The sequence below is a fragment of the Primulina eburnea genome, chromosome 8 (assembly GCF_022965805.1).
Source record: "Primulina eburnea isolate SZY01 chromosome 8, ASM2296580v1, whole genome shotgun sequence".
In the NCBI taxonomy this organism is placed as follows: Eukaryota; Viridiplantae; Streptophyta; class Magnoliopsida; order Lamiales; family Gesneriaceae; genus Primulina; species Primulina eburnea.
In genome coordinates, this window is record NC_133108.1 from 3,818,247 (window position 1) to 3,840,973 (window position 22,727).

Below are 22,727 nucleotides of genomic sequence, written 5' to 3' on the forward strand. Positions count from 1 at the left end.
ATTTTAATATATGGTCAAACATATTTTAGTTTTACGCTGAACATTTGTATATAATTTAAAAAATAAAACATGAAACACGACGTATCGTAAAGTACACATTATTTATTTATAATAATACATATGTATGTCATCTATCAGATTAATAAATTATGCATAATTCATATTCTACGCTCCTTTAAATTTGACTCAGAGTCCCATTCGCACACACCTACCCTCGATGCAAAATTCGACCACCTAACCACTTCGATTCACGAGCTAAATTTTTAGACAAAAGTGGAAGAATGCTTCAGAAACTCGACGCGGATCGACGACTTTTTAGAGCTTTTTTTGGTATAGGTTACAAAAATATGTTTAAGTCAAATAACCTGCATTCAAATTCGAGACATAGCCATGTTATTTTCCATACATAACTGTTGTAAGATGGTTTATAAGTACATTTTGTGTTACAGTTCTTTTATTTAGACGAGTCGTTAAAAAATTTTATTTTTTATGTCAATTTTTTTTTATAAATATGAGAAGAGTTGATTCGTCTGACAAATAAAAGATGATCGAGACCTTCTCATAAGATACATATTTGTTTTTCTAAACATTCATAGAGTTGATTTGTTATATATACGAACTTGTTTTTTTTTTTTTTTCTTATTTTATCGACATGTGATATTAGAATATGGAAATGTAGATATATATTTTGAGTTGGAATAAAAACAAACCATACATCGTTACATAAGCAAACACAACTTTACCGTAATATTGTAAGTGTAACTAAACCAGCATGGAAAGAGTATGTGTCGACAAAGAAATTTAAAATCGATTTATTTATTAATCCTAAGCTTAGCTTCAGTACTGTAAGCTTTTGGTTTAAATATGATATGAATAAATGGGATCTTTGGGTTATGGCCCTAATCTTACCAAAGAGCCAAGAACATCATTTGTGGAGTCAGAAATATTGTTCTGTTCGGATTAGAATTTTAAACTCTAAATTTTTTTAATACTTTAAATTAATCTACTCAAAATAATATCATGTTGATCTAAAATTATATAAAATGTACTATCCAGACTAAATCCCGAGTATCAATCCATGTGGCTCCACCACTGACACCACGTGGGGGCAATTATCGTGAAATGTTTTGAATTTGTCGAAATATGATCGCCTTTACAAAACTTTTCTACTTTTGACCCATATTTTTAATATTTCAACCACAAAATTATTAAAAATGAAATTTGTAAAGTGGGTGTGTGTAGTGTACATCCAAGCGAATAATAAATAAAGAAACACTTAATTTGTACACTTTGCAAGAAGGAAAGTTGAATAATAAATAAAGAAACACTTAATTTGCACACTTTGCCGGAAAGAAAGTTGAATATGTTTCGTGTATGTTAATTATATAACTAATATTCCCGTCTCCATGTGTTTGAGAGATAAATCATGTATATTAATCCATATTAAATAAACATACGCATCATGTCTTGAGTGGACACAGGAGCATTAACAAAACCGAACATATTTACGTGGAAACTCGAAGATGACTCATGTAAAACAAAAGTATACATATATTGTAGATCTGATGTAGCAATATATATTTGGTCATGGAGACAAATGTGTGGTACAAATTGTAAATTTTGTTTTGGTTGAGGAACTAAATGTAATTTTTAGACACACAGACATGAGAAGCTCTTGGAGATGTCCATCTCTATGCGGGACTCGCCTTTGTTCTACTCTACAGTTTATTAAATAAATAAGCCCCTTTCGAGATATTTCAACTTTAGGAAAAAGAGCAGCAGACAAAAGTGATTCGAACATAATAATACAAAGTTTATTCATAGCAAAAAGATGGAGAAAACGATACGATTGATACACGCAATCAAACAAGAGCACCCCAGGGCGAATGGTGCATGCCAAGGAAATTTTATTCATACAAACGATAACCCAAGGAACCTTCGAAAGAAGAAACCGGGACCTGATAATTAACTTGTTTTGGTAGGATTTTCAATGATTTTGATACCACCAATGGTAACTCCAGGGCCCTCGTGCCTAGGCACCAAGGTCACAACAATAGAGTCATCATCTGCGAGGTCCATGTCTTCGTACAAATCCGTGAGCTTCAGCCGGATTGAAGTGGTGGCCGATGGGGTATTCGTTTTGTGTGGCACCTGTGCGTAAGTTCCAGCATAAGCGGCCTTGTCCAGCTCCCTGGATTGTCATCTTCATCGTTCACAAATACATCGAACTTCAGGAATTTAGATGTGTCCAGTGTTATGTTTTCCAAGACCAGCAATTCGTCGGCTTTTCCTTTCTTGGTCTTGGTGACTTCGAACCTGACAACTTGTTCCAGCTTCAATGGAAACAAAGTTTCCGCTTTCGGTGCCGTAGAGGCAATTCTTGCGATTCTAGCCTTAGAAGTTTGGGGTGGAGGCCTGTAGTCCAACCATGGAAGATCGATTCTCTCGTATTCGAATCCCATTTTCAGATTATCTATACAGTCCTTCACAGCGACGCGAACGAGCCGCGCATTCTCATCGTAAAACAGGAACGAAGTGTTGAGGTAATCGGGGTCTGTAATATTCTTTTCCGGAATTTTGATGCTAGGCAAAAAGTATTGCCAAAGAGTCCACATTCGGTCGACATTTGCGTGATGACAGTAAAATAAAGAGTCCCGTCCTGCTGAGTAGAAGTTACCCAAGTCTTCTCCGCTGGGCTCTCTCGGATCTCCGACCCAAACGTGGGCAGCGGTGTGAGAGCCGCGCTCGGATGCACCAGGACCTGGATTAACTGGAGTTCCTTCCCGATAAGCCTTGCCCATGAAATCATACGCATCAGAGTTGCTACGAACCATCTCTGTGTACATTACAGTAAGGTTGTTGGCCACAACTTGAAGAGGGTCGGTGTTCCCGGTCATGCCAAGATCTATCACAGCGGGAGGCAAATTTTTCTGGTTGCGTTTCGCGTCGTAGATAGCAGATTTAGGATCTACGAACATGGGTGGGATCGTCATGCCTTTAGGATTGTCCCAGTTCCAGAATGGTAACGCGAAAGTGGGATCATTAATCAGTTTTCCAAGGATTCTTTCGTAGAAATAAAGGTACCACCTGTGGAAAGGAAAGAACAGCCATGAATTGTGGACTTGAAGATCCAGTGTGCCTTGCCCAGGTTGATCATAAGCGCCATTGCAGTAAGCGCAGTGGATGTTAGCTTGTTGCATGAAGTTACGTGGATCGTCCGCCGGGAGACGCTTCATCCGATCGACGGCTAAATTGTACTTAAAAATGTATTCAGGAGTAACTCTATGAGCAGCTGGCCTTCTTCTCATCTGAAAAACTGGAGGGAGTTGGTAATCAATGATGCTCGCTGCTATAGGGGGGCAGCAACTGGTGTCTAGCTGCTTACCGGTATTCAAGTTGGTAGCGGTGCCACACTTGTCTAGTTGCGGTGCTTGAATGGGATTGGCTGAGGCGGCCGGAGTAGGAACAAGGTTGGCAGCGCCGTAAAGGCCGCCTAAACCCATAAGCATGTTCCTTCTGTCTACCTTCCCTTCAGAAGCAGCTTCGACATTTTGGAAGGACGGTTCTTTCTGGTTTTGGCCACCGTTTGCTGCGGCGGTGCAAGAAACTTGCAGGCGGTGGGTGCGCTTTGAACGGGTAGTGAAGTGTGATGGCTTGGGGAATATCCGGCGAGGAGAGGCACGGTGGTGGTCGGAGCAGGAAGTGGAGTGGGTGCATGGAAGTTGAAGAGAAGCCATGGCTTGGGATGAGGTAATGCGCTTCAGTTTCGGTTTATTTATACAACGAGGAATGAGGATGAGAGAGGATTTGGGAAATGGGCTTCTGTCAGCTGTTTAATACTAATATATATTTTTTGTAAGAGTGAGTCTCATGTGAAATCGTTTTATGGATCTTAATTTGTGAGACGGGTCAACTCTACCCATATTCACAATAAAAAGCAATAATCTTAGCATAAAAAGTAATATTTTTTCATGGATGATCCAAATAAGAGATCCGTCTCACGAATACGATCCGCGAGACCGTCTCACACAAGTTTTTGTCATTTTTTAATCATATAGTATGGATGGATACCTTTCTTTGGGCTTCTCAAATCTTAATGGATCTCATGGCCCATAAAATTCGATACTTTAAACCAACCAATTATTTGAATATATCACGCTCCGATGCTGGTTAATCTTATCATTCTTTTTGCAATTCTATCTACCAATTACTTCATTAATATATGAAAAGAAAGATGTAAAACACGTCGAAATTGAAATCATGACCTCCAAAGTTGCTTCTTCATACAATCTTTTCTTCTTTGCTCTGCATTCGTCGAACTCAATATCATCACCTGAATACTTTCTAAAGGAGGAAACCATGCATGCAAATGGCTTGATTGTGTTGAAGAAATACCTGGAGGCTGGAACTCTTGGATACATTAACTACAACAACCCGAGTAACTCGATTCACAAGAAAATGACGATTTCTTCCACGACAACTTAGAATCAGCCATAAAAAAGCAATCAAGCTATTACAACCACAAAATCGATGGATTTCTTGACCAAGAAACAGTGTAGCTGTTATTTAGACTTCGTGCGTTGTGGGGTAGCAGATCTTATGATCACCTCAAATTCTAACATAGACTACGACGGTTCGTTGAAACATAAAAACACTCACATATCAAACATGTCATCTCGCTATGAGAGCCAGGCAACCAGGCTGGAGAGATCTCAAATTTTCAGACACGAGTTAAGTCTCGCGATTGCAATGGAGAAATGGGAAAAATTTGTGCCGATTAAATTCCGATACTCGGGTTCCTCTGGTGCTATAGTACGACTGTACGAGATTGGAACATGGAGATGGTTTTCCGTTCGACGGCCCCGGTGGTTTTATCGAACGGACGGGGTGCTGGGTTGATGCAGATTAGACATGGATTACTTTTCGTGAACCTCGGCCAGCGAGATTCACTACAAAAAAACGGTATGATTAGCGACGCTTTCATGAAAAACCGTCGCTCAAATAACGACGGTTTTTATTTTCCGTTGCTATATAGCGACGGTTCTTATATACACCGTCGCTTTTTAAATTATAGCAACGGTTTTATAAAACCGGTCGTTAAAATAGCCACGGTTTTAAAAAATCGTCGCTGTAATAGCCACGGTTTTAAAAGACCGTCGCTATAATAGCCACGGTTTTATAAAACCGATCGCTATTATTGCGACTGTTCCACACACCCGTCGCTATTTTGTGCAACAGGTTAAACAAAAGCGACGGTCTTGTGTCCTACCGTCGCTACTATAGCGACAAATTTTCAAAAAATGTCGCTAAACTAAACAGACGACGGTTTTATTAAACACCGTCGCTTGTGTGAAGCGACAGTTTAATATTAAATAGTCGCTATATTAGCGACGAAAAAAAAAACCGTAGCTATATTTAACGTCGGTTTAATTAAACCGTCGTTATCTTCAAAAATAGCAACGTTTTTAAAAAAACCGTCGTCACTTTTGGCGACGTTCAAAGTTAACCGTCGCCGATCTGAATCGGCGACGGTTTCTAAAATCTGTCGCTATTAGCGACTGATTTTGAAAATCCGTCGCTATTAGCAATGTGTCTATAAATTGTCGCGTCTTCAACTGATTTTCTTCACACCTCTCCTCTCCCTTCGCTCACATTTGCGAGCGATAAACAAGTCTTCTCTCGTGTACGATTTTTGCTTCTACTCAAGTAAGTTTTTTTGCAATTCAACTGTTAGTATGTATATAATAATTTTTTGGAAAACTTGTTATAAATCCTAGGAGGATGTTAAGACGACATCCCACACTCCCGGTAAGAGATACGACAAGTATAAAAGTCTATAAAGTTTTTAAACAAAATAAATTATGACACGTCATTATAATAATGTGATATGATATACATATTTGTTTGAAAATGACTAATATTACATACAAGATTTAATTTGAAAAGTAAAATACATCGTACTTTTTATTTTGTAGGATAAAATGGATAACGATAGAAATTGGATGTATCATCGGTTGGAGAATGGATTTGTAACGGCTGTATATTGTGTTGGTGTAGAGTCGTTTGTAGCATTTGCACTTAGTCATCCTGAGTGTTTATTAGATGGAAATATCCGTTGTCCTTGCAATAGAAAAAAATGTCAGAACCAAACATATTTAGATGAAGATACTGTGAAGGTACATCTCGGTCGTTATGGATTTGTACCGGATTATTACAACTGGTATTTTCATGGAGAGGATTATATTCCCCCGGTCTTTCCTAATTTTAATATGGAAGTTCCTTCGTCATCTAGGTCTCGTGTAGCACCACCAACTGCTCAAACTACAGCTCCGGAATTTTTGAATTTTCTTCAACAAAATGTTAACTTTGAAGAGAACCCAGAAAATGAGAATGTGAATTTTGGTGAAGAAAATCCAACAATAAATAATGTTCCTGAAGATCCTGAAAGTCCAAACAGTTATATTAAATCATTGTATGAATGCATTAAATCAGCCGAAAAAGAAATTTGGGATGGAAATCCACACGGTCATACTGTGTTGTCTGTGCTCGCTCGGTTACTAAAGATGAAACATGAACACAACATGTCCGAGCGCAATTACAATGACATGTGTCAACTTATGTCAGAGTTGTGTCCGTCTGATAACTTCGTCCCTGAGAGTTTTTACGCGACCAAAAAATTATCAAAGATCTAGGGCTTCCAGTTGAAAAAATTGATGCATGCAACAATAATTGTATGATATACTGGGGTGTTGACGAGGGTTTAACAGAGTGTAAGATGTGTGAACATCCTCGATACAAACGTAGTAGAAGTCGATCTCGAAATCCTCAGAAGAAGGGAACTCCGTACAAGATGATGTATTATTTTCCGATCACTCCACGTTTGCAAAGACTGTATGCTTCGAAAGCTACAGCGTCACATATGCGTTGGCATAATGACCATCATTTCGACGGTGACACTATGACACACCCTTCTGATTGTGCAGCGTGGCGTCATTTTGACGCTTTGCATCCATCTTTTTCAGCAGAAATCCGAAATGTGAGATTAGGATTGTCAACAGATGGATTTCAACCTTTTGGAGAAAGTGGGCAGCAGTATTCGTCATGGCCTATCATTGTTACTCCATATAATTTACCACCTTGGATGTGTATGAAAGACGAATACATGTTCTTGACTGTGATTGCACCTGGACCAAGTAACCCCAAAGATAAATTGGACGTATTCCTTCAGCCATTAGTCACCGAACTACAATCCTTGTGGTCTAATGGTGTTCCCACGTACGATATCCACGCCCAACAAAATTTTGATATGCGTGCAGCTTTGATGTGGGCGATAAGTGATTTTCCCGCGTACGCAATGTTGTCTGGTTGGAGCACTTCCGGAAAACAAGCATGTCCCCACTGCATGTCTGATTCAGACGCCTTTACCTTGCCATGTAGTGGCAAGACATCATGGTTTGACAATCACCGGAAGTTTTTACCTGCAGATCATCCATTGCGTCGTAGTAGGACAATGTTTCTAAGAGGTAAACAAGTGTCACAGCCGGCTCCTATCTCTAAACCTGGGGAAGAATTGCTGAATGAGTTGGACGAATTTGGTTTCAGACCTTCGTATGAGATGTACTCTGATATAATCAATAAGAAAATTTGTAGCTTGACTAGATGTGGTTGGAGAAGACGGAGTATTTTTTGGGAGCTGCCATATTGGAGTACGAACCTTATAAGACATAACTTGGATGTCATGCACATTGAGAAAAACGTCTTTGACAATGTCTTCAATAGGGTTTGTAATATACAAGGGCGTACGAAGGATAATGCCAAATCACGAGCTGATCTTGTTCGGATGGGTATTAGATCCGAGTTGCATCCATCTACAGCAGACGGGAAATTTCCGAAAGCAAATTACACACTTGACAAGGATGCTCGAAAAGTTCTTTTTAGATGGCTAAAAGAAGTTAGATTCTCTGATGGATATGTGTCTAAAATGGCGCGTTGCGTAGACATGAACAAGTTGAGGATGTTTGGAATGAAGAGTCATGACTGTCATGTATTCATGCAACGACTAATTCCTGTGGTATTTAAAGAGTTGTTACCACGAGATGTTTGGGAGGCTCTTACCGAGTTAAGTATATTCTTTGCAGACTTAACAGCGCGGAATGTTAAAATAAGTGATATGTTGCGTTTAAGCGAACAAATTCCCATCATAATGTGCAAGTTAGAAAAGATCTTCCCCCCAAGTTTTTTCGACTCGATGGAGCATTTGTGCATACACTTACCATATGAAGCACGCATCATGGGCCCTGTACAATTTAGGTGGATGTATCCCTTTGAAAGATATCTATGTACATTGAAAAACACGGTGCGTAACAAGGCACGAGTAGAGGGTTCCATATGCAATGCATATTTGGTTAAGGAGGCTGCTATATTCTGTCAACATTACTTCAATGAATCGACGGCTAGCAGAAGGCGAAAAACTGAGGAAGCTCGTGAGAGCACATATGTTGACACTGATGACTCTGAACTTCTTTCAATATTCCGCAATCGTGGTAAGAAGATTGGAGCTGCAAAATCGCGATGGCTATCAAATGAAGAATATCATGCAATTTCGACATATGTTTTGCACAATTGCAATGAAATAAAGCCATTGGTCAGGTATTATGTATATTTAATTCATTAATTTATATAATTACTCGTTTCAGAATTTAAATTGTATTCAATGTGTTGCAGCATGTACGAGAACAACGTACGTATGACATATCCAGATATGGATGACGCTTCAGTCGAGGCGTACATCCAAACCAATTTGTTTCAGTGGTTTCGTCAACATGTATGAATGCCAAAATTTTAATTCTGTGCACATATTTCAATGAACTTTTATATAATGTGATTTAAAGTTTCAAATTATTTTTTCTCGTAGGCTACGACGCCGGATTCTCAAATTGAACAGCCAATTATAAAACAGGTTGCAGGAGGTCCTCTGATGAAAGTTAAGACTTACCGAGGTTATTGCATTAATGGATTTAACTTTCATACAGTGCATGACACTTCGTTCAAAGGTACAAACAACTCGGGGCTTCAAGTTAGTGGACATATGAGTAGTGGAAATGTCACTGAGTTTTATGGGCAACTTGAAGAAATAGTGGAAGTTGAATACCCAGGTCTACAAATGAGACAAGTTGTACTTTTCAAGTGTCGCTGGTTTCATACTCATCCTCGGTAGGGCACACGCGTTCACAAAAAGTACAAAATTGTTGATGTCAACCGAAAAAATAATCTGGGAGACTACGAACCATTTGTGTTTCCTACGCAAGCCTCGCAAGTTGTGTATCTGACTTATCCAACAACGAAGAGAGCAGAATCAGATTGGATGCATGTGAGTACTCTACGTAGGCGAGCTTATGTCAATGATGTTGAGCCAAATATTGAGCAGAATACTGATGCATTTCAAAACAACGAAAGTGGACCTCATGACATTTCAACTCAATTTCTTTTGACGTCTCAGAATTTAGTCGATGTAAATGTTATGTACGACAACGAAATTGATTTGAATAGTAGTGAAAGTGAAGCAGAAGATGTTCAATATTCGAGCGACGATGTTCGTGACATGGACGACGAAAGTGAATAAGGTTAAGTTTATTTTTTGACTTCTAATCTGAATAAAAATAAATTTGATTTTGTGAACATAATGAACAGATTGTTTGCATATCTATATTTCGTACGTACGTATATATATGACAGAGAAGCAACATGTTACTGCAGACCAGCGAAGGAAGCATTGAGATGAGGTCATTGTAACTTTTTTTTATATTTGTTTTGTATTTCAATTACTTAATTAAAATTCTAAATTATTGTTATAAAATTTTAGTTTGACGTCATAGTAACAACAAAACTAATTAACCGACACAAAATAAATCTAACTTTTATTGTAATTAAATTTATCGGATTTTATTTTGCACAACTTTTATTTATTTAATTTGAAATTTGTTCTTGTAAACATTAAAAATAATTTTTTTTTTTAAAAAAAGGAAACTTAGCGAAGGTTTTAATAAAACCGTCGCTGATAACATAAGTTTGCAAGAAACGTCGCTGATCTAGATCGGCGACGGTTCACACCCATCGCTAAAGAGCGACGGTGATTAACGATACCGTCGCCGATCTAGATCGGCGGCGGTTTAGAGAAGACCGTCGCCGTCGGCGACATTTTTACCAAAATCTGTCGTAAAAGGCGACGACTTTTTTAAAAACCGTCGCTATAATTTCTATATATACCGAGGTTCGCACACATTTTTCTTCAGCGAGCTTCGCCGTTCTTCTCTGGTAGCGTCGACACGCTTTTTTTTTTTTGGGCTTGCAGTTTCGTTTTTTCTATTTGTACTAACATCTTTCCGTTTTCATTTTGTAGATTAGCTGCTTCGTTTCATCTTCCAACGTTACGTGGATCTGCATATCTTCAAACACGTCAGATTTTTAACGCGTGTTCTTTATTGAATGTTTCATCTTCCAACGTTACGTGAAATTTATGCATGTTATTTAGCAATTTTAGCGTAATATTATTACTATGTCATGCATGATTTTTTGTAGTTGTAACTTTAATTTTATGATAGAAGTGTAGATACTTATTTAATTTTTCGTTGTATAGTTTTTGATAATTTAATTTAATTAAATATAAATATTTAAGCACTTGTAGTCTTCAAGGTATAACACATGAAATAGAAGTTGGATGTATCGTAGTGTGGAAAATATGTTCTTAAGTGGTGAATTTTGTGTTGGTGTTGACATATTTATAATAACAAAATTTTTGTTTTTGCAACTTACATAATATGTCTGGAGAACCGCCTCCTCCACTGCCTGATCACAGGCTTGAGCTTACTATGAGGGATGGGATGTAAGTAATTTTTTTTTCATCGTAAAGTAATTGTTTAACAAAATTTCGTTCTACTTATTTAATATTTTTACGAAAACGATTACAATAACATGTATTCTTGGTTTTAGATTTGAGCAACATAATAACAGTGTCTCGAGATACATATCGAGACAGTTTGCAATGCAGACCTGTGATTCAGGCTGGTCGTGGAGGCATGTGACACCTGAGCAGCGGCAGTTTTACTGGGAGAGGTTTTGTGTAGGTCTTTATTAAAACAATCAATTTTTCCAATAACATGTTTAAATTTTTATTAACCTATTAAATTACTTAAATATTCCATATTGCAGTTGAGGTATAGATGGGCAGCGGATATTGATACTCAGGTACGAGACCTGTGGTTACGTAACACTGCCCTCCTATACCGTCGGACCATTTATCGTTGGAGGAGCAGGGGCCAGCCTCCACAGACGGTCACGCCTGAGAGATGGACTGCTTGGACTGCTGCTTGGCAGCAACAGGATTGGCAGGACAGAGCTGCCAAGAACAAGGCGAACAGGAACAGCGAGCCTGCAGGGGTAGGTACAGGGACGTCGAAGCACATTGTAGGTGCGAAGACATACAGCGCTCACGGACATGATCTGGTATTTCTTCTAGTTTAATAGTTTTCAATTGTACTTTAACATATATATATATATATATATATATATATATATATATATATTTGTTTACACTTTTAAATTATAATGTTTTACAATTATTAAATTTATTTCAGCGAGCACGATATGGCAGAGATTCTACGTCGTGGGAGCTGTACGTACACACACATCGACATGTAGACGGATCTTTCGTTGACACGCGATCCCGCCTGATCCACGTAAGTTTATTAAATTTCGTTATTCTCATTAACGTTTCACTAAATATAATCCATTTTTATCAACATCACAGGAGAACATGGAGCGATCTATGGCTCAGTCACTAAGTTCCGCAGAGGATGGATCAGAGCCTGTTGTCCCCAGCCCACAGTCGGTAAACAGCATGTTCAAGACTGTGGTTGGGGGGAAGAAGAAGGGGAGGATGTATGGGTGTGGGTCCATGGCCAGCACCTTCTATCCCGATGAGATGGCTCCGGGTCGACGTGGTAGGTCATCGGATGTCGGTCCGTCGTCTGAGTCCCAGCGCGAGGCGGTCATGCGCCAGATTCTGGACTCATCGTTACGTCGTAACGATGAGCTTTGCGAGAGGGTGCGGGCTACAGAGGCGGAGAACGTCATGCTGAGAGATCGCATGACGTCACTAGAGGAGCATGTCCGACTCCTGGTTGCAGGCATGTCACAGGGAGCTACCACGCATACATCAGGTCGCACGCTGTCTGGACCAGGCACTTCTCACAGGGGTCGATCTCGTGGGGCAGCAGTTGGTTCTTCATCCCGTATTCACAGATTTTCACATAGTTATATTCCTCCGACGCAAGGGTACGGGGACGAGGACGAGGATGAGGACGAGCAGGACGGCGACGACTACGACGACGACGAGACTCAGTCACCGTCACCGTAGTGGCGTTTGTTTAAATTTTTTTGATGAATATTTGTATCAAACACTAGTTTGGAAATGTTATTTACTAATATGATTATATTTTTCAAATTTGTTGTCAATTTTTTAGTAATTATACAGTACAATTGTTTTAATATATTTTTATTTTTAAAAAAAAAAACGGAATGGTGATTAGCGACGGGACAATTCTAACCGTCGCTGAAATTAGCGACGGTTTTTGAAAATACTGTCGCTATAAATTGCGACGGTTGTGAAAATACCGTTTCAAATTAAAGCGACTGTTTTTAATTAACAGTCGCTATTTGAAGCGACGGTAAATTCAACAACGTCGCTATATTTAGCGACGGTTATAAGCATAATCGTCGCTAAATATAGCGACGTTGTTGAAATTACCGTCGCTACAATTAGCGTCGGTGTTATTTTGACCGTCGCTATACTGGAGACGGACTTCATCCTACAGACGGTCGCCAAATTGTCACGGTTATTGTGTCGCGTCGCTTGGGTGAGGCGACGACCCAAAAGGTCACGGGTCAACGGCACGTCGCTAGAACCGTCGCTTTGACCAAGTCGCGACGGTTTTAGCGACGGATAAACCCGTCGCAAATCGCTTTGGTTTTTTGTAGTGATTGGACTTACAGAGCGTGGCACTGCTGGAATATTTACGATAAAATATAATATTTAAATATAAAAATAATAATTTTTAATAAATAATTCAAATAAAAAATTTATCTCACAAAATTGATTCGTGAGACGTTCACATGAATTTTTGTTATAATAAATAAAATAAGCTTTTGTTGCAATTTTGCTCTCATTGTTTTCTTCTTACATGTCTACAATTTATCCTTCACATAAAATAATTTTTTGTAGAAAAGTGAAAAATAAGCACAGAATTCAAGTAATCTGAGATTTTTTTTAACATCCTTTTAAAATTAAATAAAAAAAACATATTAAAATAAAGGCAAAAACTTGTGTGAGACGGTCTCACGGGTTGTATTTTGTGAGACGGATCTTTATTTGGATAATCCATGAAAAAGTATTACTTTTTATGCGAAGAGTATTACTTTTTATTGTGAATATGGGCAGGGTTGACCCGTCTCACAGATTGTGATCCGTGAGACGGTCTCACATGAGACCTACTCTAAAATAAATTGTTATCATAATGCAGATACGAGCTTCAATATGTTGAATATATATATCAAATCTATAGTTATATGTTTGATAAGAAATTAAAATAAGGCTACTTAATTATTCAAATACAACTATATAAATAATTATTATCTTTTGTAATATAAATTGAACGATTTTAATCCATAAAATGGTATTCACTTTTTTTTTGGAATTAAGCTGTGGACCATAGCTGAGTTATTTCATTTTTGTTATTGAAAATTAAATTAAATTTACTTAATATTAGGACGGGTTCAAATGCAAACAATTTATCTAACAAAGTGATTGTTTATCATAAATATTTTTAAAGATAACATATTTTAATTCAATTTTTTAAAAAGTAATAAATTATGAATTTTAAAATACATAAAATTGAAAAAAATTGTGACTATAATTTTTTTTTTAATCTTAAACATTTATACGTGAAAAGCACTTTGCCTTCTCTTTTCCGAATTATTTATTTATTTATTTATTTATCCTCTTTATAAAAAAAATCATAATTATTAAAATAGTGGGGGAAAAAAACTATTAAAACAAATTAAAAAAATTGGAAATATAGCACTTTTAATTCAAACTTTCAAATTGTAAGGAGTTTTCTCTCTCGAGCTTTGATTTGTTGTTGTTGGTTATTGCACGTACATACAGTTTTACAGATTGTCTCGACTCTCGAGAAGAGCTGTCGATATATATGTCCACAAAATGCAATCCAAACGGCGACAATACGTGGATAAACTCAACCCATTTTCTTCTTTCCAATTCTTAGTTAATGTTTGCTGCTTCTTCTTCTTTGTCTGTGGATGATTAAGGGAAGGGAGATTAAACTTTCAGAGAAAATTGAGTAACTAAGGAAGCATAATCAAGGGTGAGATTTGTATGCGTTTGTTTGTTTGTTTTTTTTAGTAATTTGTCATGTGTTTGAAGAGTTTAATGATGTGCTGCTGGTTCATGCTGTTAGAGAGGATTTTTTTTTTTTATTTTTGTTACTTTCTTTTGGGTTTTGTAATCTGTTTGTTAGTTCTGTTCTGATACTGAAAATGGCTTGTAATTTTTGCTGTAATTGTTATTAAGTTTTATACAAAAGTGAATCTTTTCGATCCGAATCTTGATATTCTTTATCTTTGAACTTGGTCCGATGAAGGGTGTGTAGCGACGCTCAACAATCGGCTCAAAGGATTGCATCTTAGTTTTGTATAACTTCGTCTCATCTTCTATTTTTTTAGATCATATTCAGATTTTGCATCGCAATTATGCAGATCGAGCTTTGAGTTGCAGTGAAAATATTTTTAGTTGTCTAAAAAATGTCAAGATCAAGGTAGTTATCAGAATCAAGATTCTCCTTCTATGCAGTGTGTTGTTGGCTTTCCACTTAGTTGATGCATAGTATCATGCAACAGGTTAACAGAAATGCCTCAGAGGCAATCGCCCCGAGGCCCACCTCATCTCAAGACTTCAAGCTCTGATACCGGGTACCTGCATCGGCCTAGGACTGAAAAGAGTCTAAAAATTCCAGAGGGTCGATCCCCTCGCGGTGTCCAATCTGATCCGGCAAACAAAATGAAACTAGGGACACGCATTGCAGAGTTGGAATCTCAACTTGGTCAAGCACAGAATGAGCTCAAGAATCTGAAGGACCAGTTGGCTTCTGCAGAGTCTGGCAAAAAAGTGGCTCTAGATAAACCAGAGATGAAATCCAAGAAACAACAAAAGGTTCCCGAGCCAGAAGAAATTCTGAAAAAGCCCTTTGGTGACATGGAAACACAAATGCTGAAAGACATCATCAGTGCAACGATTGAAAAGCCAGAGGATGTTCGCAAGGAAACCTATGTTTTTGAAGTTGCTATGGAAACCAAGACAACTTCAGAACCTGAAAATCCTTCATTTGATGAGTTGAATTCTAAGAATGATGAGGTGACTCTATTGAAGAACAAATTATCTGAGAAGAGCCAAGAATTGGACATTCTTCATCAAGAAAATAAGAGCTTAAGAAATGAGCTTAATGAGAAGTCACTTAAAATATCTTCATCTCAATCTGAAAGAGATGAGCTGATATTGAGGTTGAATAAGGCTGATCAAGAACTTGAAAACACTAAAGCCAGTGCTTTTCAGATGAATGCGAAGCTAGAAGCTACCGAAAAAGCAAGGGAGGAGTTAGAAAACGAGATGAAGATGCTACGTGTGCAAACCGAGCAATGGAGAAAAGCAGCCGATGCTGCAGCGTCAGTTCTAGCAGGGGGAACCAAGATAACTGGAAGAAGGATTCCCGAGAGATGTGGATCGATGGATAAACATTATGGAAGCACGTTCCTGTTGGCAAAGTCAAAGTATCCGACATTGCATTAAATGAGCAGCATTCTTTGAAAACATTAAAGATGGACAACGCGTTTGGAAATTTGCAAGTCGAAGGAAATTTCCTACACACGGTTTCATACCTACGGGGAGCTCTATAAATAGAGCTCCCTCTGCTCATCTTGAAAGCATCCCGTTCTGAGTTCCTCTCTCGGTAGACACATATTTGAGTGTGTTCTATAATATTTGTGAGGTGTTTTGTTCTCCTGTATTAAGAGAGTGTGTGTTCTCTTTGGAAACACAGTGAGTGAGTTGTACACCACAAAATATTATAGTGGAAATTCTTTTCATCTTGCCCGTGGTTTTTACCCTAATAATTTTTAGGGGTTTTCCACGTAAATCTCGGTGTCCAGTTTATTCTTTATTTTCGGGTTTTATTATCTCAAATTCCGCACGTGGGACCAACAAGTGGTATCAGAGCCTTGGTTTTAAATTTCTTAAAATTCTGAGTATGCTCTGTGGTTGCAGCCTAGACTGATCTTCCACATCAGAAAAGATTTTTTGAGATTTTTTATTTAAGGCGGGATTATTTTGTCGGGTCTACTAAAATTGTCGTAGACATAATGGCGGGAAGGTACGAGATAGCAAAGTTCAATGGAAGCAAATTTATGCTGTGGAAAATAAAGATACAAGCAGTTTTAAGAAATGAAAATTGCTTGGCGGCTATTGGAGATAGACCGGTGGAGATTACGGATGAAGGAAATGTGGCCAGTACTTCAGGCAGTGGTGAAATATTATTCAGCGAAGCAGCAACAGTTGCAGAAGGCAGACACAAATTTTGTGACACATGGATTATGGATTCAGGAGCGACGTGGCACATGACGTCTCGGAGAGAATGGTTTGATCATTATGAACCAATCTCAGGAGGATCTGTATTCATGGGAAATGATCATGCCTTGGAAATCGCTGGGGTCGGTACTATCAAAATTAAAATGTTTGATGGCACCATTCGCACCATACAGGAGGTACGACATGTGAAAGGACTGACGAAAAATCTTTTGTCCTTGGGGCAATTGGATGACATCGGGTGCAAAACTCGGATCGAGAACGGGATCATGAAAATTGTGAAAGGCGCGCTTGTGGTTATGAAGGCGGAAAAGGTTGCTGCCAATCTGTATGTACTTTTGGGAGAAACACACAAAGAGGCGGAGCTAGTTGTTGCATCAAATGGTTCAGGAGAAGAATTAACAGTGTTATGGCATAGAAAGCTCGGGCATATGTCAGAACGGGGTTTGAAAATTCTCTCAGAACGGAAGCTGCTGCCGGGACTTACAAAAGTGTTACTACCCTTTTGTGAGCACTGTGTTACCAGTAAACAACACAGATTAAAGTTTGGCACTTCTACTGCCTGGAGCAAAAGCATATTAGAGCTGATTCATTCAGATGTTTGGCAAGCACCGGTTGTATCCCTAGGAGGAGCGAGATACTTTGTCTCGTTCATTGATGATTTTTCTAGGAGATGTTGGGTGTATCTAATCAAGAAGAAATCAGATGTTTTCCAGATCTTCAAAGAATTCAAAGCGCGGGTTGAACTTGATTCTGAAAAGAAAATCAAGTGTTTGAGGACTGACAATGGAGGAGAATATACCAGTGACGAGTTTGATGCATTTTGTCAACATGAGGGCATCAAAAGACAGTTCACGACGGCTTACACACCTCAACAGAATGGAGTGGCGGAGCGGATGAACAGGACCTTGTTGGACAGAACAAGAGCTATGTTGAGGACTGCGGGTCTAGAAAAGTCATTTTGGGCGGAAGCAGTCAAAACCGCTTGTTATATTATCAATCGTTCTCCTTCAGTGGCGATTGATCTGAAGACTCCGATGGAGATGTGGACTGGGAAGCCGACAGATTATTCTCATTTGCATACATTTGGAAGTCCGGTGTACGTTCTGTACAATGAGCAAGAAAGATCGAAGTTGGATTCGAAATCCAGAAAATGTATCTTCTTGGGTTATGCTGATGGAGTAAAGGGGTTTCGCTTGTGGGATCCTACTGTTCACAAGCTTGTCATCAGCAGGGATGTTATCTTCGAGGAAGATAAAGTAAAGGGAGACAAAGGCACACAGAATTCAGAAACTACTATTTTTCAGGTAGAAAATAAGACAGACGAAGGTCAAGTTTCTTGTGAAGCAGTACCAGAGCACGAAGAACAAGTACAAGTTGAGTCTGAGGTTTCCAATGTGAGGCAGTCAACTCGAGACAGAAGACCACCAGGTTGGCTTTCAGATTATGTCACTGAAAGCAACATTGCATATTGTCTATTATCAGAAGATGGTGAGCCATCGAGTTTCCACGAGGCTACTCAAAGCTCGGATGTATCTTTGTGGATGATAGCAATGCAAGAAGAATTGGAGGCATTAGACAGGAATAAAACTTGGGATCTTGTTACACTACCACGAGGGAGGAAAGCCATCGGTAACAGATGGGTCTATAAGATCAAGCGAGATGGCAATAATCAAGTGGAACGGTATCGTGCTAGATTGGTAGTAAAAGGGTATGCTCAGAAAGAAGGTATTGACTTCAATGAGATATTTTCTCCTGTGGTTCGGCTTACAACAGTCAGAGTAGTGTTGGCATTGTGTGCGGTGTTTGACCTACATCTAGAACAGCTAGATGTAAAAACGGCGTTTCTTCATGGAGATCTTGAAGAAGAAATCTATATGCTCCAGCCAGAAGGTTTTGCGGAAAAAGGCAAAGAGAACTTGGTTTGCAGGTTGAAGAAATCTCTGTACGGTCTCAAACAGGCGCCGAGGTGTTGGTACAAGAGATTTGATTCCTATATCACGAGCCTTGGATACAACAGACTGAGTGCAGACCCTTGTACGTATTTCAAGAGGTCTGGGTGATGATTATATTATTTTGCTGTTGTATGTGGACGACATGTTGGTAGCAGGCCCCAACAAAGATCAGGTCCAAGGATTGAAGGCACAGTTGGCTAGGGAATTTGATATGAAGGACTTGGGACCAGCAAACAAGATTCTAGGGATGCAAGTTCATCAGACAGAAGTAACAGAAAGATTTGGCTTTCCCAGAAAAATTATTTGAAGAAAGTCTTGCAACGCTTCAACATGCAAGATAGTAAGCCAATATCGACCCCTCTTCCTGTTAACTTCAAGTTATCCTCCGAGATGTGTCCTAGCAGTGAAGCAGAGAGGATGGAGATGTTTCGAGTACCATATGCATCAGCAGTGGGGAGTTTGATGTTCGCCATGATATGTACAAGACCGGACATTGCTCAAGCAGTGGGAGCAGTTAGTCGGTATATGGCGAATCCTGGACGAGAGCATTGGAGCACTGTCAAGAGGATCCTTAGATACATCAAGGGTACCTCGAATGCTGCATTATGTTATGGAGGATCGGATTTTACACTCAGGGGCTATGTCGATTCAGATTATGCAGGTGATCCTGACAAGAGAAAATCTACTACTGGTTATGTGTTTACACTTGCAGGAGGAGCAGTAAGCTGGGTTTCAAAACTGCAGACAGTTGTGGCGTTATCTACAACAGAGGCAGAATACATGGCAGCTACTCAAGCTTGCAAAGAGGCAATATGGATTAAAAGGTTACTGGAGGAGATCGGGCACAAACAAGATAATGTTCCTTTGTTTTGTGACAGTCAGAGTGCCTTGCACATCGCAAGGAATCCAGCCTTTCATTCCAGAACGAAACACATTGGAGTACAATTTCACTTGTGCGGGAAGTAGTAGAAGAAGGAAGCGTGGATATGCAGAAGATCCATACAAAGGACAACATAGCTGATTTTCTGACCAAGCCAGTGAACACTGATAAGTTTGAGTGGTGTAGATTCTCAAGTGGTCTAGCGGATACGTAAGCAGCAGGGAATGGCAAGATTGAAAGGATTGTGTGGAGATGTGTTTGATGTCTCAATCAAATCTCCAAGTGGAGAAATGTTGGCAAAGTCAAAGTATCCGACCATTGCATTAAATGAGCAGCATTCTTTGAAAACATTAAAGATGGACAACGCGTTTGGAAATTTGCAAGTCGGAAGGAAATTTCCTACACACGGTTTCATACCTACGGGGAGCTCTATAAATAGAGCTCCCTCTGCTCATCTTGAAAGCATCCCGTTTCTGAGTTTCCTCTCTCGGTAGACACATATTGAGTGTGTTCTATAATATTTGTGAGGTGTTTTGTTCTCCTGTATTAAGAGAGTGTGTGTTCTCTTTGGAAACACAGTGAGTGAGTTGTACACCACAAAATATTATAGTGGAAATTCTTTTCATCTTGCCCGTGGTTTTTACCCTAATAATTTTTAGGGGTTTTCCACGTAAATCTCGGTGTCCAGTTTATTCTTTATTTTCGGGTTTTATTATCTCAAATTCCGCACGTGGTGACCAACAGTTCCTACAAGTCGTTCATGCTGATTTCTCCAGGACAAAACGGAGGACGATTCTGATGCTGTTTTGGAAGTGGGAAGAGGAAAGGTTCTTCTGGTATTAAAATCTTGGAGAGCTGTGGAAAAAGAAGGGCCTGAAGTAGTAGTAGTATTACGGCCTCGAAGCCTTGCTCATTGATGAAATTCTTGCTCATGCTTTGTCCTTAGTTTCATTGTATTTGGCTTAAAAGTCTTAAGGTTCCTCCATCTATCTGGAAAGGCATTGGCAGGGTGATTCTTAGGAACTGACGAAGATAGTTCTCGAATTTTGCCGCTTTTGCGTTGACCGTAACAGACACCAAAGCCCCCGAACACGTAAGTGGATCGGCATCTGGTTCTCTCTCCAAAATGAAAATTCTATCAGATTGCTTAATAAAGCATTTTCTTCAAGTAATGAGTGTTTGACTGTCCCGTTTTAACATTTAGAATTAACAGACTTCAACTAATTAGGAATTTTAAGTTAACAGTTGGTATTTGGAGGTTGAAGTCTACGAGTATTTTTTGTAAATAATACCCCATAAATTGCCAATAATTGTCACGGTCGTTTGGTCTAAGGGCACCAAAATCCAAAAAATGAGACAAGAAACATATGTTCTAAAAATGAGCTAGATCTCGAGTTCGATCGAATCGCCATAAATACCCACACTAATATCTTCATACATGTTTTGTCTTCATTTGAATACCAAATATAGCGTTTAGTAACAAATATGATATCGAGTCGAGCTTGAGGCTAGATTTGAATTTACTTGTAACAAATACTACAAAAATTGCAACTTTAACTTTAAAGGAAAAGCAAAGGAAAATCTCTAGAACAAAAGGGTTCATATTTATTTTAAATAACCTTAATTTTTGTAATACATACACAACAATTTGCAAGTTAAAAGGACAAAAAACACGAAAATTCTTAGAAACAAAAAGGTTCGTATATCATATCAATGTTCTAAAAAGCGCGTTTCCATTCTTAAATTGACGCTCGACAAAAACAACCGCTTCGGGAAAACAAGTGCAAAAAAAACGGGTTACAATTAACCGATTAAATATAATTAAACTGTTAATTAAACGTTTACTTAAGCGTAATTAATCACCTTAGTTTATTTGTTTCATTTTTTTATTTTGAAGAGATGTCTTTATTTTAAAAGAATAAAAACTTAATAATTAGTGTTGATTTTTAATTTAATTATAAGTAATTAAAACGTATCTGATACTAATTTGACAAATACTTTTAGCAATTTTTTATATAATTCTAATTGCAAAAAACAAATAAAGATTGTAATAATGTTATATTTTTATGTTTTTATCAAATATGATAATTAATGTATCATACTTAAATTATCATATTTATGTATTATTTTATTTTATTTATTAGTTTGAGATAATTACAATTACCCAAGATAAAAAAAAACATTTTTCACGCTTAAGCCTGTTTGTGCTAATTTCACTTAAGACTTAAAAAACTTGAGCTCGACTTCCACGGCTTCGGCGGAACACTTCACGTTTTTTAGAACCTTGTATCTCATTAAAAGAACCGTAAGTTGTCAATACAAACAAAAGATGTGGTTTGTGGTGTGGTTGTGGTAAAGTAGACGGACGGCAAATTAAATAGTTGAAGAAAAGATAAAAATAGAGCAATGAATTAGTGGAGGCCTCAGGCATTGAGATTGTTTGCTTCCATTCCACAGTATCTGGGTTACCTTGGAACCTTACAATTTTGGGAAAAAATCAGAAGAATGTGAGCAAAAGCGAGGGGGGAATATTGATTCAATAATGTGAATAACAATCACCACTTTCATTTAAAATCAAAATTCAAAATTAATGAATAATGTCACAATAATAATCCAAACCCCAAAATAATGAGCGTAGCTCGTTAAATTTATTTTACTTGTTCGAACCTCAATTGAGATTTTTATTTTATCACTTAAAGTGTTATTTACATATATATATATATTAATAAAGTGATAATCAAATACAGTTTTGATATTAGTATATAAATATTTTCTATAAAAAATAACTAACGAAGCCGACTAATTGGCTACATCCAATTCAAAATAGCGGACAGAAACCTAATACAATAAATTCATACCTTTCACTTTTTCAATGCCTCCTGGCCTTGGGTCGTTAATGACATGACACGACACTGCTCTGCACCACAACTTTTTCTCACAACTTGTGCAGCCCCAAGTGCCCCACATTGACGACCCATCGCCCCCCACCGTGGCCACACAAGACTCTAATTCCCCCCCCGGCCCATCTTTAAAACCCACAACCCAGACTCGCAACTTGCCCACTTGTATGTAACTTGTACCCACACCACCTATAATGATGAGTATAACGGTAAAAATGAAGACACCTGTAGTAGTTCGGTTTAGCGCTTTGATAGAGGGGTGTTTTTGGTTTTAGACCCCCGGG

General features: G+C 38.4%; 3 protein-coding genes and 1 pseudogene across 3 annotated transcripts; 3 read left to right on the forward strand and 1 right to left on the reverse strand.

The window, feature by feature from the left end:
- Window positions 1-1,789: 1,789 nt before the first annotated feature.
- Window positions 1,790-3,783, reverse strand: LOC140838517 (polyphenol oxidase I, chloroplastic-like; annotated as a pseudogene).
- A 2,992-nt stretch (window positions 3,784-6,775) lies between these two features.
- Window positions 6,776-9,622, forward strand: LOC140838076 (uncharacterized). Its single transcript, XM_073204164.1, has 4 exons — window positions 6,776-8,649; window positions 8,725-8,824; window positions 8,915-9,175; window positions 9,218-9,622. Exons 1-4 carry the CDS (start codon window positions 6,776-6,778, stop codon window positions 9,620-9,622), a joined length of 2,640 nt encoding a protein of 879 aa, XP_073060265.1.
- Window positions 9,623-10,156: 534 nt separating this feature from the next.
- LOC140838518 (uncharacterized) lies at window positions 10,157-12,503 on the forward strand. The gene is made up of 5 exons (XM_073204879.1): window positions 10,157-10,882; window positions 10,990-11,119; window positions 11,209-11,502; window positions 11,634-11,735; window positions 11,807-12,503. Exons 1-5 carry the CDS (start codon window positions 10,818-10,820, stop codon window positions 12,413-12,415), a joined length of 1,200 nt encoding a protein of 399 aa, XP_073060980.1. The 5' UTR covers window positions 10,157-10,817; the 3' UTR covers window positions 12,416-12,503.
- Window positions 12,504-14,174: 1,671 nt separating this feature from the next.
- On the forward strand, window positions 14,175-15,916 carry LOC140838079 (interactor of constitutive active ROPs 4-like). Its single transcript, XM_073204167.1, has 3 exons — window positions 14,175-14,447; window positions 14,836-14,888; window positions 14,971-15,916. Exons 2-3 carry the CDS (start codon window positions 14,875-14,877, stop codon window positions 15,914-15,916), a joined length of 960 nt encoding a protein of 319 aa, XP_073060268.1. The 5' UTR covers window positions 14,175-14,447; window positions 14,836-14,874.
- Window positions 15,917-22,727: the final 6,811 nt, after the last annotated feature.